The sequence below is a fragment of the Stegodyphus dumicola genome, chromosome X2 (genome assembly GCF_044657685.1).
Source record: "Stegodyphus dumicola isolate Sdum_Otavi_A_Nest chromosome X2, ASM4465768v1".
NCBI classification, from domain to species: Eukaryota; Metazoa; Arthropoda; class Arachnida; order Araneae; family Eresidae; genus Stegodyphus; species Stegodyphus dumicola.
Window position 1 is genome coordinate 29,046,680 of NC_140781.1, and position 17,744 is coordinate 29,064,423.

Sequence of the window (17,744 nt, forward strand, 5' to 3'; positions counted from 1 at the left end):
TGTTCTGCCTGAAATTCAAATATGTTAGATGATGCTGTAGGAGCTTCAGAGTATGTTTTGGAAGCTGAAATTTTGCATTGTTTGAAAGTGGTGACAAGTCATTACTCTTATAGATTTAGCAGTGATATGGGCAAACTTCTTTTAAGTATGTTCCCTGACAGTGTTATAGCAAGACGCTTGTGATTAACACCATATTTTCAGAGTCTCATGTATGACGAATTTAAGAATCTATCCCACTTTATCTTGTTATTTGATTTGGTGACCTGCCTACTACAACTCAACGCTGCCAATCTGGTAACTGATAGCAATAAATAATGTTTTTTCTGTTGTTAATATAGATTCGAAGAAGATTGATTTGATTAACGATCTGTTTTGTTATCATAGTTCCTTGTCCAGCTACGCTTTATCTATTATTGTTCAAAATGGCTTATTATATAAATTAAATTATTATATTAAAAGCAGCATGACTGTCTCAAATAATTGTACCACCATTTATGACAAGACTTAACAATAAAATTAAAAAAAAAAATAAATAAAACAAAAAAAAAAAAAAAAAAAAAAAAAAAAAAAAAAAAAAAAGCAAGATTTGCATGTAAAGATATTGGCAGTCTGATCAAAATAAAGTTGTAACTCGATTTTTGACATCTGTTCTCATGGGACATGCAACAGCTGCTAATTTTTTTGAAAATTTTCAAATGGCAGTTAAAAACTAAATATAAAAAAGCTGCTAGAAATAAGTATGGATGAGCCAGCTGTAAATTGAATTTTTATGGAACCTTCCAAAATGAACTGAAAAAGGAATATGGCACTGAATGATATGTATTGGTCATTGTGGCTTACTTATTTTGAACAATGCTTTCTGTAAAGGAGCATCATCTGCAAGCTGAGATATACCTTCTATTTTAGGAGCACTGTACCATCCATTCAAAGATTCTCCAGAACTTCCAGAAGGTTTTTTTAACAGTGTGTGTGTGCAAAAGACTTTGCCATTGAAATTTTGTAACCATAACTGGCTAGTGAATGTGCCAGTATGTTTGCGTGCATTTGAAATTTGGGGAGATATAACAGGTTATGTCAAGCTAATTGAGAATGGAATTTAATTAATGCAAAAAATAATTTGCAAATCATATGAAATAATAAGAGATGCAATTTAAGACGATTTAATGCTTGTAAAATTGTAATTTTTTTTTTTCCATTTGTGTGGCTGAATTAGTCAAACCATTTTTGGAATTGTACCAAAGTGATGAAACACTTGTTCATTTTTTTGCTTTTGATTTACTCAAATTAGTAAAACAACTTTTGCAGCATTTCAAAATTATAAAAGAAGAGTATATGTTAAAAACCAGTTCATCACTGAAATAGTTATGTAACATGATGATGATGCATTTTTCTCAAAAAGATCCCATTGCAGCCGAAGAATGCGGTAACATTCTTTTGTTCTTTTGGAATATTCCAATTTCATAGAAATTGTTATCCAGGCATACCTTACAGAATTAAAAACCTATCATTTGAAAAAAATGAGATTGGATACTTTAATGAAAAATACTTCAAATTATGGGAACATTTAAAATGATCTTCATTATTGCCCATGGGTAAGCCTCTGTTGAATGAAGATTTAGTATCAATAAAAATATAGAAACAGAAAATCTGGGTGGGGGGAATTCATACATTGCCCAGTGTATAGTTTGTGATTATGGGAAACATGCTGATGGGATTCACAATATATCAATTACAAAAGAGATGAGAGTGGTAGCTTCATCAGCTCATGTTGTATTGGTAATATTTGGAAGAGCAGGAGAAAGAAAAAATATTCAAGAAAAAAAAAAAGAAAAGCAGAATCAACAGATAAATTGAAGGAAAGAGAAGTCTAAGTGCTTGAAAAAGAAGCAAATGAACTTGTTGAAAAGGCTGAAGTTACAAAAGACTTGAATCTTCTAAATAAATCTAATGAAATGTTAAAAACTATTTGTGAAGAACAAACTCTGTTTAGAGAACTGGATTACTGGATTCAGACATTAATGAAAAGAGACAAAAAAAAAGTCAAAAATAAAAATATTGTTACTCGTTCATAAGCATAAATAATTTTGTTCCCTTTTTTTTTCTGTAGTTTGTAGTTTGTGTGAATATAATAAATATGGCTTGTTATTATTTATTTTCTCTATTTTGAACTGAAATCTCATTATTGAATCTTGTAATATAGTTTAGTTCTGCATAGTTCTTTTTTTTCTCTCATTGTAAACTAGTTCTGTAAACTGAGCTGTTATTTAAAATTAAAAAAAAAAAGTAATTGTTTTCCATGGTTGAGTAATGCTCATTCTCTCTTAATACTGAATTTTTTCATATTTTAAATTACAATTCTAATTTTTCTTTTAAGATTATGCAGTTGTGTATATATGTTATTATTAGACAGGTGCTTATTTTTTTAACTGAAATGTGGCTACTAACCCTGGAAATGCAATACGTTTGCGATATATACCGTTTGTCATTGCGATTTTTCAATTTCACATGGAAAGGCCAATATTCTCAAACATGTGCGTATACAAGAACAGCATGAGTTCGATTAAAAAAAAATGAACAATTCATTTTTTCTGTGGATATAAAGGACAAAAAGTTATTAATGCAGAATGTACTGTTTGCATTTAAGAGTTAGTAACTATTTAAAGTTAATTCTTTAATAAAAGGTATATTTTTATCATTTAAAAATGTTTTTGTTACTGAGAAAAATCTTATGTTTTCTTTAAAAGAAATCTGATTTTTGAGTGTTGTAGGTTAACAAGTATGGAGAATTTTTGGGCTTTATGTAGTTCAATGATTTGAACTAAATGTGGCACAAATCGTTAATTGTTTTTCATTTCTTTATTATACTTATTAGTTTTATTTTAAAATCATTCTTTTATAGATCAACAGCGTTAAGGTTTTTTTTCTGTTCTGGTTTAATATTTCATTTATATTGTCATTATGTAAATCTGTAAAATTTGAATAATATTCTTTGCTATTAAACTGCAAGTGGCAGTCTTTGTTATTTTGCCTAAATATTTTTAATGTTTAAGTTTCTCATGAGCATTTAATTTCCCCATCAGGCACAAACAGATGTTTAGATCAGTGAACATTGATGTGGATTACGTTTTAAAAGTAAGCAATTGTCTTTTTGTTTTGTTTGTGTAATAAGATTTCTAACATCCCCCTTTTATTTAGATTTTACTCTTTTGATTATTTACATGTCAGTTGTACTTATTATCATTTTGCACCAGAATTGGCTTTAAATTCTATTGCTCTGATCTTAAAGAAAAATAGGTCTAACCTCTCCATGTAACTATGTTTTTAGCTATTAAAATTGCAGCACTATGAAGGAATCATCTGTTCAGTGTAAATTTTGTATAATAGCAAGGTTCTGTAAAAAAATAGCTTCACAGCACGTATATGGGAATAATGGGTGCCTGTAATTTCACTTAGAATTGTGTTAGAGAATAACAAATGATGGATTTTCCGTACAAGAATTATGTTTTCTCGTTCATTGGACTGAAAGCTTAAGGTGTGCCTCATGTAGAAAGCATAGCCTACGGCAACATGTGTCTAAATTTAATTGCAGAATAATAATGTACCACCACTTTACTGTACTTATTGGTTGAAATCTGATCAGTTTTATGCAAATATTTAACTTATGGGTCCCGGGCCATGAGGACAGATAACTTGTTGCAAATGGCCTGGATTGGACATATATGCATGGACATATGAATAGCGTGGATTTTTTTCCTCATATGAATCCTTGTTCTGTATAATAATCAGCCCCAGATCATAGTCAACCTAAGTGTGAATGGCTGTATTGAAGGAAGTATTTTAGGGAAATCTTCACCTTTATGCTTCATCATACTGGTTCAGCACTGAGATTTGGAGTAGGGGATGTAATTGGATATAAATCTTGCTTGTGTCTGACGTGCATATCTGGCATCCTGACTATTCAGCATTATATTACAGATGCATCAAAGTTAACAATTAGCCTACGATATCTTCAAGAGTAACATAGATTCATCTTCCAGCAGGACAATACATGATCAGTTGTTGCATTCGACACCTGATGCTTTGGTGACTCACAAGTTAAAGTATAGGAGATGGTGTTAACTGAGCAAGTATTGTCTCAGCATATTTCACATCTAAAGCATGAACCTGTCTCATGAACAGACCACCCCTGGTGCCACAACATGAGATGGTGGTATCTAGAGTTTACTCATAACTGTAGTTTGCAAACTATCTGATGCCTTGTGTGAATGCCTGAGTACATGTTTTAAATATTTCATTTACTTGCTATTGTTATTGATGTTATTGAGATACTATGCTTATGAACTTCATGCTGTTGCAATGAGAACTCAAGTCCATCCATGTGAAGAGGAGATCTTGTTGGATAATATTCTAAAGTTTTCCCCTGGGGGAAGTGCAGTTTATACAACATATTTGTTCATGGTTTGGGTATTGGTGCTCAGGCACTTTATATGAAAGCTTTGGCTTGGTAAATTTTGGCTAGGTAATGTTCTGGGTCATCCTTTTTGTAGCCAAATGCTTCACAATATGTGTTTGTAATATTTCTTTTGAAGAGAGATGTAAGAAAGGTCTGGTGTGTCTGTTTATGGATGGGTTTGAACAAATTATATTGGTATACACATGAGGAAATATGTAATGCAAATGACTTCCCTGAGAAACTATTCGAATCTTGATGCAATTCCTTTTCTTTGTATTTGTGGCTATAGTTGAGTTTGTGTTGGAGATAGCAATTGAAATTTTCTTATATCCATGTTGTTGAATGCATCTTTTGTGAGACTTCCCACAGCCTCTTGTCTCACGTGGCCATCTTGAGATTTATCCATTTAATTTTATTACTTTATATACAGGTACAGATTGAAGCAAGACCAACTTCTCTGCATTCCCAAAGATATATTAGTAATCGCTGGACCTTGCTAATTATTAAACTTCTTCCCAGTTTTGATGCAGACCTCGGGCAGTTCGGTGGTCTCCCAGCACTTTTCCACTAATGCCAAACGCTTAAGACGGTGTTTGCTTCCCTATATACTTTGAGTACCTTCTTGCTGCACAGATACTATATATGTACAAACATCCATGCCTTCTCCAGGATATGAAGCCAGGCCCATAGGTATGGCAGTCTGCATAGGTAACCACTATATACTGTATATTTCTTGACATATATCAGGTTGTGGTTCTTTCTTGGCATTCACAAGTCATTCCTTGATTGAGCACTTATCTCTAATGTCACACGCAATGACATAATAAAGACCACATGCAGTTACAAGTGATGAAATCAAGCAACATATTATATAGATGCTTAGACTGCCTAATCCTAAAGTACCAACCAAAGTCCATTCAACTCTATGCCTCTTTGTAAAAAGCAATTATTGTTGTGAGCATCTGCAGAAAATGTCCTGGGAAGGCTAGAGATTGAAAATTGTACTGATGATTTTGTATTTAATTATTTAACTTGAATGGGTTCACAAATATATTACATGGTATATTATTGCATTAAGAACAACATATATATTTTACTTGATTCAGGATTACGTAAGTGTCCCATTTGCCCCACCTCCCTGTGAGCATCTATGGTTATTTCTGATTATAATGGCTGCATTTCATACTGATTGTGCCATATTCTGTATGTCCAACATACCTGAAATTTTAATAATTTGATATTGTATTATAAAAAATCTGTAAAATGAACCTATTTGTGTTTTTTCTTCTTTCTGTTAGTGTTGCAATTGTAATTACCAGATCAAATTATATTGTTACTTAATGAAAGATCATTACTTTTGTGTATGTAAAGTTAATTTTGGATATATTGTTCTGTATTGCTTTTAATATTTTCATCTTTCATGTTGTTATTTAAATTACAAAAATCTATTGATTTTTTCAATACTGATAATTTTAACTTTTAATTAATGGTGTATTTGTGATCTGGGTTGGAAAAAATATTCATGTTTCTTTGCCTGATTCACAAAATTCAAATGTAGAGTTTTACTCTCATTGTATCAAATCATAGAATTGAAAACAAATTTCACAATAATTAGTTACATTTTGCTTGTAAATGATATATTATCATAACAAATACAGAGAGGAAAAAAAACTGATTATCCCCAGTGAATGTAGATAACTGCTGTGAGAAAGTTAGAAAATAAATTCATAAAATTGCTAGTGTGTAGAAGCATTGAAAAATGATTTATTTGCTTAACTTTTGCATATACTGGGACAAATATGTTGAATACGAAACAACTGAAATTGTAATTGGTATTTTATTTTTAAAACGTTGGTAGATTAAAAATTTCTTAACTTTCAGAAACTGCTGCTCAAAAGTAGATGCAAAATCATTCTGTTTTATCACTATTGTATTAGTGAGCTTAACGTGTTGACTGCCCAACACGAGATAACTCGTATTAGCGCTCTTCTTCAGGACGCCCAATACAAGTTATCTCGTAGCTTCTTGATTTGCCACTTTTGTACCACTGAGTTACTCGCTTAATGCTTGTTTTAGCTGTACTGAGGCACTAAGTCGAAGCATGTCTGTACGAATCAACTTGTAGTGGGCTTCTATGAAGAGCTTTGTTTAATAAAAGCCGACTTCGAGATAAATCATAGGACCCTTTTCTCTTAAAAAAAAATCCTGTAAACTTTTTAATGATTGTTATAAATCACAATTAGTATTTTTAATAATATAATATAATTAAATCAATTTGGCTTGTCGGACCAGAATCCGAAAATTGTCGTGGCAGTCAACGTGTTAAAATGGAATAATTTTAACTTTCATTGCTAATTGTAAAATTGATGACTATTTGTATTCTGTTTAATTCATTATTTTTTATGTGATTTTTCTCAAGCTATCAGTTAGATCAGGGTTTCTTAAACTGTGGGACGCGACTCCCAAAGTTGTTGCGGGACCTGCCGCTAGGGGTCACCAAAAATTTTAGCAGTTTTAATATTTCTTATTATAATAATTTTACAATTTCCAAATATTTTTACACAAAGTATCTGAAAATAGATAATGATAAGACAATACAGACAAAAAGAACGAATATATTTCGATGCATTCTTTTTATAATAGAAACGTTCATTTTCCTTACTTTGCACGTGATGCTGTCATTTCATCTGTTACTTATTTAAAATTTACACATTGTTCTATGTCTTAAAATTAGAAATTAAAGTTAATGACCTAAAACTGCAATAGTATATTATAGTACAAGTGAAAAATAATTGACAGTTTCACTCACAGTGTCGGATTTGCACAATAATTATAGGGTAACACAAAATTTTTGTAAATATTATGGGGTCGTGGGGGTAGCGAAAAAAATCTCAGTGATAAAAAGGGGTCGCAACTGAAAAAAGTTTAAGAAACCCTGAGTTAGATAAGTGTTTCTTAAACCATGGGTCGCAAAATGAAATTTTGGGGTCACGAAAATTCAATTCGATAGTTGACTTTAAAGAAACTGCATTCATGAGACTTTTAAAGAAGTTACATTAATTGATATTAATTACCTTTTATATAAAGTGCAAAAGAATTTATAAAGCTATCTAGCGATTCAAACCTAAAGCATGAGTTTTCACAAAAATCCTTGATGGATTCTGGATCAGTGTTAGAACTAGATTTCTCATTATTTCTGAAATGGCATTAAATGTTCTTCTCTCGTTCAGCACCATGTATTTTTATAAAACTACATTTTTAGCTTTAACGCTAATTAAAACCAAATGTTGTTCAATGTTAAAACAGGATCAAGATGCTTTATGTCCAGCAGTGTCAAATATCACGGCAACATTTAATTTGTTATGCAGCAGAAAACAAGTTCATCTGTCTCATTAGAATTTTCTTTAATTTTTGTTTGCTTAAAATAAATTTTAAAATACTTCTTTTTATATGTCTATTGTTTACCAAAGAAGTAAATTATTTAAGGGAGGATATTTATCTTTATATTTAATATCTGGGGTTGCGTAAAAGTTCTCAGTGATAAAAAGGGGTCACAACTGAAAAACGTTTAAGAAGGCCTGAGTTAGATGACAGTATGCAATTTTGTTTCACATAATGAATTTGATGGTAAAATATCAGAAAATATTTTCCCAGAAGGCAGAAATTTGTAATATGTTATCTGTGCCTCTTCGCCTTGTAAATTAATATTTTTCCATAGGGAATGTCCCTCTGTACAGTGTTATTTAAGGCAGATAAGTTCTGTTCACTAAAGTGACCAAACTTTTGAGAATTTAAATACATTTTTATAAAATTTTTGTGGCTTAAAACAGCAGAGCAAGAGGAAATACTGTTAAAAATGTGTTTTTCTAAAATCTTTGATGCAACGAATGAATGTAGATGTATTAATGATGTTATCTTTATTTATCAAAAACTGTAGCTGCCTAATATCGCAATCTTCAGTTCAGATCTGAAGGGGAATCAAAGAAGTGATAATGAGTATTTAATTGTGGTCTCACCTGAGTAGGGGAATTCTTACTCTGAAGATATAAAGTAAACAAATCTTTCTTCTCAATTACCTTTAGTAGCACAATATAGTGGCTTTCAAGATGCTCCCTAAGAGCTGTGTTTGTAGGAAAGGGGATACATGTTTAAGGTGAGTGGTCGTGAGGTTGTGTTGATAACTAATGCTGTGCCATAGAAATAGATTGTACCCATATTCTGACTTCCTTATTATAAGAAATATCATTTAAAAGATGTAATAAAAAGTTATTATGTGTACCACATTGATTACTAAGCCTTTAAGCATAGAATTTTATGAATATTCAGCACCATTCAGCACCTTGTGTTTGGCATTAGGGATAAAATTATTTCTGCAGTGACACATTATTCACTGGCACGTGGCATTTTTAAAAATGAATCAAAATAAGTAATAGTATCCATTATTTTTTCGTGAAATTATATCACAAACAGATATAGATATTGTATATATATTACAAATGAATTTATTATAAGATAGTTGCAATAATAATATTTATTGCAAACTACATATTTCAGAATCTGATTCGGAAATGAAATTTCGTTTTCATTCCAAACCACATACATTTACAACTAGTTTCTAACTTTCACTCCACGCCAATGCCAACATACGTATTCAAAACATAATGCCAATTGAACTTGAAAATAAACAATGAGACAATGCTTTATTAGCACTAGTGCTGACTGGCACCTGAAACATCACCTCACACTACATGCCGGAGCATGACTAGTTCTTCAGCAATAATGTGAATCACATGCCAGTGCATGATCGGCAGTGAATGTGTTGAGCTACCATATGTTGAGCACAGTGCATATTCTGTTTAGTTTAATTGGTGACATTTTTCTCAGCTTTCAATTATTTCACAGTCGATTTCATGTTCCCGGTGCAGATACATATATACATTGTTACAATACTGTTAGAAGCATTCTGATGTAGCTCACATGAAAATAAGTGTACTTGACAAGTAATTAATACGGTACACGAATGCAGGACAGGTCAGGAAGAAGTGGACAGGATACTTGTTGGGAATGGCATCACTATGCCAACGAATCAAAGGCCAGATAGAGACTGATGTCATGGGATGCCACAGAAAAACGAAGAGTTTCGGTTCAAAGAGCTAGGGACGATATTTGCACGATGTAGTTACATAGATAGTTCTTAGTCATTTAGCTTGTACATAAGTGTAAATGAACCTTTTTCCTTAAGTTTAAAAGATTTGAAGTGCTCCATTTATCATAAGATAACTGTTAATTCATTGTGTAGATGATTTATGAAACCTTTCTGAGCTAGCCATTGTTTGAAATGTAACACATTACGTAACAATACTAGAACTTCACCAATGGTTTTACAGGGTTAGTCCCAGTGCTCAAGAATCTAAGTTTTCTCTGGTATTCAAACTCAAACCCAATTATATAGCAACCATGTAAATACAGTTATATACTGGTGTAATATGACCTAGTACATCAAATAAATACTGTTATAAAAATTTTATCTATATATAATTAAAATTAATTAATAAAATTGTAGATTAGTAATATAGTAGAGAATAAATTAATAAATTAGTATAGAAATTTATAGATAAAAATCGTGGGCATTTAATTAATAAAATCATAAATTATTAAATTTGAATAATATATTAAGTTGCATAAAAAACTATTGTAAGATAATTAAAGCAACAAAGGTTAACTGAATTTGAAGTTTAAATTGAATTAAATCAAAATACATAAAGATTATAAATACATAAAATTAATTATCAGTGACTTAATGAAGCTAGACTGACATCTTCAGGGGATAAAAATCTTCCTTCCCTAGACCTTTCAATAACTGCAGAATGCTGAATAATATTTCTGTTTTTCTAGACCATGTGAGAGAATATTTTAATTTATACATAAAATTAATTCTCAATTAGCTCAGAAACATTCCCCTACGTTAATTCAGTCTTCCAAATTTAAAACTATATACATTAAGTAAAAATATTAAAATGAAATTAATGAAAAAAGTATGTAAACATAAGGTGCAAGTTTAAACAGTGAAAAAGTCTAGTCTAGATGAAAATCACGTATTTAGTTACAAATAATTATAAACATAAGCAAAAATAATTTCAAAATTACTTACTACATAATCCATTTTTATAAAATTATTAAAAATTTAAATATTTCTAAGCTTTTACTAGCTAAACTTTTACTCAGTATGGGAGCTTGAAAATTTGTAACAACCTTCGCCCTTGTAGCCTATTAGGCTTGTACCATTAAAAACAGCCATTATGGCTCAAAACTTTCAACTAATAAGACTGTTACTCTATTTGAAGGGAAAGTTTTGTCATACTTAGCGAATATATTTCGTCCTAAAGAATACTGCTGATTAGCTTTCCAACATAGAAAGTTTACTTTCATGTGAGTGAAAATTCATGCTCTGCTTAGTGATTAAAAATGTGTGTTGTCATAGAAGAAATGGCTCAAAATGGCCTTGACAGAACGACTGGTAGAAATTTATATTAAAAAAGAGAGAGAGAGTGATTTCTGGTTAACGTTTAGGCAATAGGAAAATAACGACAAATAATCTTCATGCTATATTGGCTGTTGTAGCAACTTTTGAAAATAAATAGCTCGGCTTATTAAAAGAATGGTTGCAAAAAATTATATAGAGGAAAATTAAAAAGAAAAATTAACATTACAAAATATACAAGTATTCAAACTTAATTATGCTTCCTATTAGGAATTTATTACTCTTCTAATAGGTTTTGAATAGTGAAATGGTTATGTAAAGATTAAATCTTGTAGTTTTAAGTAGTGCCTTTTTTAAAAAAATTAATAAATTTCTAGGAATTTGATTATTAACAAAAATAACTGTAAGTAAACTTATTTCTTCTTTTAAATAGTAAATTTCAGTACAAATTTTTATTATATTTAATTGATTTTTCGTTGATTATAAATTGTGTTACTAATAACCTTTAGGTGAGATTACACTACTAGTTAATTAATTTAGTAGTTTCAAATTTAAATTGCCATTTTTTATCATAAAGTTTAATTTTATAATGAGCAAGTATATGCAAATCAAGAAATTTTATTTCATTCCGAGCTGTATTTGTTTTATTTAGTACAAAGCAAGTTGGGTAAATGTTGCTATTTTTATGATACCTAAAATTATTAAGTGTGATAATTTCATCTATGTACTTAAATATATTTAAAAAAAATATTAAATTTTTACTGTCAAGTCATTTCATAAACTGATATTCTTTCGAGAATGGGTAGAGGTTACAAATTTGGGCGGAGTAGTTAATTCCCATTCGAATTCTGTTAATTTGTTGAAAAATGGAGTCTTTAAACTGCTAGTAGTTATGAAATAGTGTATAATTAAGGTAATCATTCCAATTGTCTTCAGGTAAAACTGAAAATATTTGTGAATTCTTGGTAGATTCTTGGTAGATGAAATATTCATTGTCATTCCAATTGTCTTCAGGTAAAACTGAAAATATTTGTGAATTCTTGGTAGATTCTTGGTAGATGATTCTTGGTAGATGAAAAAGAATTTTATAAATTTTTTGCACAGGGAGAGAGTTATAAAATTTTTCAAAATCATAGATATTGATTTCTTTAACATCAAGATTATGTAGTGATGTAATAACTTGAAGGTTGCTATTAATAATCCAACTGTAATTACACTCTTGATTAGCTGATGCTAAACTAATTGAACTAATTTTCTTAATCTTGAGAGCAAAATTGTAATCAAATACTTTCTTCAAGTTCCTAGAACCGTGTGCAATAAATCTGAACTTGGCATAAGTTTTTTGGAACCTTTGCATAGCATAAAGGTTTGAAAATCTGTTGTCTAAGTGTAATGAAAGTAAGTTTATTAACTATAGAGAGAACATTAGTGGTATTTTTTTTTTCTTTTTTTTCCCCCATTTTTTGGCAAGCAATAGGTTTAGTTCTTTCTTTATAAGTGAACTGTAAAATTGTTTTCATATGATACTAAATTTAGTACCCGCTTTGTCAGGTTTAACGACTGCAAATTGCTGATTTATTTATTTTTTCTTTATTCTCAGGGTTCGTACAATACTTAAGAGTCCTTAAGTTTTTTTGGAATCAATTTTTGGTCTTTAATTTTGGCCAAAATCTGCAGAAGGTCCTTAATTTTAATCATCTGAAATTACTGTCTTGTTTGTACAACTGCCATTTTGAGTATAAATTATCATTTTGGAGGAATATTTTTGGCTATTCACTGACATATATGGTTATCTTTTGAATGGGTTCATGGGTTATAATTTGTTCCTATTTCTAATATAATGGTGGGATACTCAAGTTTCTAAGCAAGAAGTAAAACATAAGCATTTTGAAATTCATTTTTTATAATGAAGAGCTCTTAAACAACTTTTCGCTTTTGGGGATGTGAATTCTATTATTAAACGGTTCTAAATTTTGCGACTTATCAACATTTTAGCAATTTTAAGATCAGTATATTTCTATAGAAAATTTTAATTCCGAGATCTGGGAATTATTCGACGATTTTTTTGAAACCTTATAACATTGATGAATTTCATTAAAATAATGATAATATAAGTAAAAATAACACGCCAAATAAACATTAATTTTGTAGTCAAACAACAAAAATCGGCATTATATTCGCAAATTTTCACAGTATTGGTTTCAATGGTTTTATTGAAACACCATTATCTTATCTCGTTCATTTGCTCTTCGGCAGCATAGCATAGTGGTTCGGTAAAACCATCAAAACTGGTCCTGTGAAAATTTGCAAATATGATGCTGATTTTTGTCATTTGATTGTAAAATTAATGGTAATATATTGAAATTATATTTAAAAAATAACATTAAAATAAAACATTTTTATTTTTCGCTGTCATAAAGTTTCATTATGGCAACTTATACAATATTTTGAATCTGAAAAATAAGCAAGGTATAATGCTATAATGCACAATTTATGAAACAGTTCTTAACAAAAGCAAAATAGCTATGCAATTAATGTCTTTTTAATTTTTCATGGTAAGAGCTTTCCTCATGTAATTGTCTCAGAATATTCAGAATTCTCAGAATGTGCATCAATTTTCTCTATAAAAGTAAATTTACCCTCTTTTCCTCTGATTTTGTTTTTTAAAATATTTCTGGCTGTTTTGCTGGTACAGAATTGGTAGGGATAATTTTTCTGTAGGATTTTAGACATCGCAGCTTGGAAAGTTTAGAAGGATGGGAAGGCAAAATTTATAGACACACGGTTCTAGAAGATTCCAGAAATGTGTGACAAAATGAAAAATGTCTCCATGGCATTAATACGTAATGGATGTATTTTACAGAAAGTTTGAGATGAATTTCGTATTTTTTGGAGATTGTCTGGAAGAACGATGAAAACGTAATATTTGAATGTTTTACTTCTGATACTAAAACCTTTTTCTTAACATGTTTACCTTCCCTTTATTTTCTCTACTTTTCACTAGACACAAGCATGGAAAATATCAAAAACGCTTCTAAGTTTATCACTTGGACAGGTACTATAGAAAGAAATGTTTTTACTAATAAAGAAATTGAAAACTGACAATTTAAAAAATTCATCTAATATGTCTAAATGTATCGTACACAGAGCTGGTGCTAAGCATTTTCCCACCTGATGCAATCTCTGTGGATCCTAAATTCTGCTGCCTAGTGCCTTTCTAAATTCTGCTTACAAAGCCTGCTTTAAATTCTAAAAGTTTTGACATTTCTAGATTTTGTTGCTCAGTGTGTCACTAAATTCTAAAAATTCTGCCACACCAGCTCTGTAACCAGCCTTTGCCATATATATTTCATATTCTTTTGAATGTTCATATTACTAAAGAAATAACATTAGTAGCTTTTTATATACATTCTAAGTGCATATAGGGGTTTTTTTAAATTTATTTTTTAAGAATAACAGAAATTTTTAATTAAATTATAAAATGGAAAGGAAACACGTTGAAGGAAAACTGACTACATAAAGAGAAAGAAAATTATTCTTTAAAGACATCTACAGTTATTATTATGTAAATTACCCAGTTTATAATTTCAGCCTTTACTATAATTTCTATTTTCTCACTAGAATGCAGATCACTTAGACAGTTTTTAACCTGAGGTTTTTGGAGTGTAAGACAAGGTGTGTTTCTGATCTCCACTAGCTTGCTGCATTAGTTCCTGCCAGCTCTGATAATATCTAATTATTTGTCTGTGCATTATTGCTGCCAGCATTTGAATTTGTTATGACGATAGAGTTACTGAGCCAGCTTAAATTAAAATTAAATTGTATAGTCTTTGACCACTGGTCCGCATTTTTAATTTGACTGATGATTGATTTCTTGTTTAATTATATCACCAGGAGCTGTAACTGATTTTATTAGCATAAGAACATGCTTTTATGTTTTAAGTCCCTTTTTAAATAAGAGGCTTATTTAAAATGTAGTTACTTTCAGACATAGCGATAATTTGCTTCACGTCTGTCAGGGGGTTGGGGGACTTATTAACTTTTACCAAATCATGGTAAACCCTCATAGGTACATTGTGGAGATGTTGACAAGTTAGGAGATAAAGCATGCAGAAACTAGTGAGAACACTGGTTTGTGTATTGATACAAATTTCTGATTGTTAGAAAAGATGCTAGAGAAGGAAATCGATATAAATTAGCTAAAATGTCTTGGAAGGCTTCAAATTAAAAAGATGCTTAAATATTTTGCTGAGTGTTGTGGTTGCAAAACATAAATGTATTGTAGCTTTTAATGTGTAATTGTCTTAATCTAGTTTAAGAATCAATGTCATAACTTACATGTATTTTAAACTGTGAAATTTTAATATAGCTTTTTAACAGATATTGCTAAAAAATAAATAAAATTTAATAGTGGCCATGTAAATCCATAATGACTAAGTTTATCTAACTACCTGATTTAATTATTTATAACTAACTGCTTACTCTTAGAAATTATCTCTGCATATTAAAGCGAGTTACTGCCTTTCATTAATCCTTACTGTGGTCACAAGATAAAACAAAAATATATAAAAATTCATATAAAACTTATTCTTTGCATGTAGTGAGACTTAAAACAATACAAAACAAAATATTACCTCTGGTGCTTTAGTGGCTTGTTGGAACCTTAAATTATATTAACTGGGTTACAACCCCTGGAACTCTATACGAAGCCACGACCGTAACTGTCAGACAGAGCCCAAGTTACCAAATGTGCATACATAGGCCTTTCAGGTTCTAAACATCAGGTCTCTCTTTAGGCAAGCAGCAGCAGTGACAACTTCCAGTTTTTTTTTATTATGAATCATACAGATTATGATCTTACTTCTCATTTTAACCTATGCCACTTGACATAAAATCTGTCTGCTATTTACTAAACCTCTAAACTGAGCAAGTATATGACAAAATGAGACATTAAACACTTCCCTGTTTTGCCCGAACACCGTTCGGGTACTTGAAAAAGGGCCTTCCCTGTTTTGCCCGAGCCCCGCTCTTGCGACTGATTTTTTTCCTCCATTGCAATGATTTGCCCGAATTTAATGCTTGATTAGTTTGCAATGCTTCTAACAGATGGCTCTAGTAGTCCAGTAAAGATCTGATTGCAAATCCGGTTTCTAGTTTATCTTTTATTGTTTTTCTTTTACGCAAGAAAGTTGCGTATTTTGTTTTGACTCAATCTGCTTACTATACAGCTCGCTGCAAATTCTATTTCTTTTGAAGCTGAAAAGTAGAAGAATGAGTGATAATGAACATCTCATAACAGATGATAACTCTTACAGTGGATCAGACAGTGAATCTGAAATTTCTATAAATGATTCTGGAAGTAATGAAAGTTCGTTTTCGGACTTTTCAAGTGATGAGACAATGGAAAGTTCAGATGACCTAACTCAAGTTCGAAACTTTTGTGAACTATATATAACAAATCCTCCTTCACCTCCACCTCGATTTCCATTCACAGCAAATCCAGCTGTTCATGTAAATATTGATCTAAGTAATGGAACTCTACAATTTCTTGATGATTTTCTTTGATGATAATCTTGAAATTATTGTTTCTGAAACCAGTAAATATGCAAATCGGACCATTCAGAGTAGTAATCTACAAAGCAAAAGCAGAGCAAAAAAATGGGAACCAACAACAAAGCACGAAATTCAAGTGTTTCTTGCTTTGAATATTTTACAAGGAATTATGAAAAAGCCTGATGTTGAGCAATACTGGAGTAAGAGACATTCAACATCAACTCCATTTTTTTCCAAAATTATGTCTTACCAATGCTTTTCTCTTATTCACTGGTATTTACGTTTTTCTGATGATACCGAATTTGATGCTAAAACACATGAGTGTCAAAACTGCAGAAACTGTGGCCGATCATCAAGCATTTGAATACTCGTTATCGAGAAACTATCACACCTGAAAGAGATGTTACAATCGATGAGAGTTTGATGCTGTACAAGGGAAGATTACACTGGAAACAGTATATACCTCTAAAGAGATCACGATTCGGCATAAATGTTTTATTTTATGTGAATCAAAGTCAGGTTATGTGTATCTACTTATTATATACACTGGGAAAGATACACTTTTTGATGATAATTACCAGCATTTATGCAAGTCCTCTCAAGTAGTGATAACACTTATGCAGCCACTATTGAATAAAGGATACTGCCTAACGACAGACAATTATTACACATCACCAGAACTTGCAGATATCCTTATCAACCATCAAACAGATATATGGAACCCTCAAACTTACCAGAAAGGACGTTCCAAAAGAATTACAGAAGAAAAAATTTAAATTAGGAGAAATCTGTGCGTACCAAAGAGGGAAAGTCTGTCTAATGAAATAGATGGATAAGAAAGCTGTATCTCTATTATCCACAATCCACATCTTACAAGGATGAAGTCAGAAAGAAACCAAATGTTGTGATGGAATATAATAATACCATGGGAGGTGTTGATAGAATGGATCAGCATCTCACCAATTATCCAGTCACAAAGAAGAGAGGAAAGAAGTATTACAAAAAAATATTCTTCCACCTTTTAGATGTATTGCTGTGGAATACATTCGTTTTATACCAGAAGCATGGAGGAAAATACTCGCATTTGAATTTCAGACTTGATATAATTGATCGCCTGATTGAAAGACACGGGACTGTAAATGAAAAAAAAGGACGACCATAAATTTTGCCCAATCCCTTACGATTGACTGAAAGGCACTTTTTAGAAGTGATTGCTTCCAGCGACAAAAAAACTGAGACCAACGAGGCAGTGCTTTG

General features: G+C 30.9%; 1 protein-coding gene across 3 annotated transcripts in view; it reads left to right on the forward strand.

Annotated features, from left to right (window-relative positions):
- Positions 1–17,744, forward strand: part of LOC118202604 (phospholipase ABHD3-like) — a 178,091-nt gene that overhangs the window by 127,420 nt on the left and 32,927 nt on the right. For all 3 annotated transcript variants that reach the window (XR_015038854.1, XM_085808892.1, XM_085808893.1), the window contains one exon: positions 3,081–3,132. Coding sequence is in view for 2 of the 3 variants with exons in the window: in XM_085808892.1 (XP_085665018.1) it covers positions 3,081–3,132 (52 nt within the window). In the remaining variant the exon portion in view is untranslated. The remainder of the gene's footprint in view (positions 1–3,080; positions 3,133–17,744) is intronic.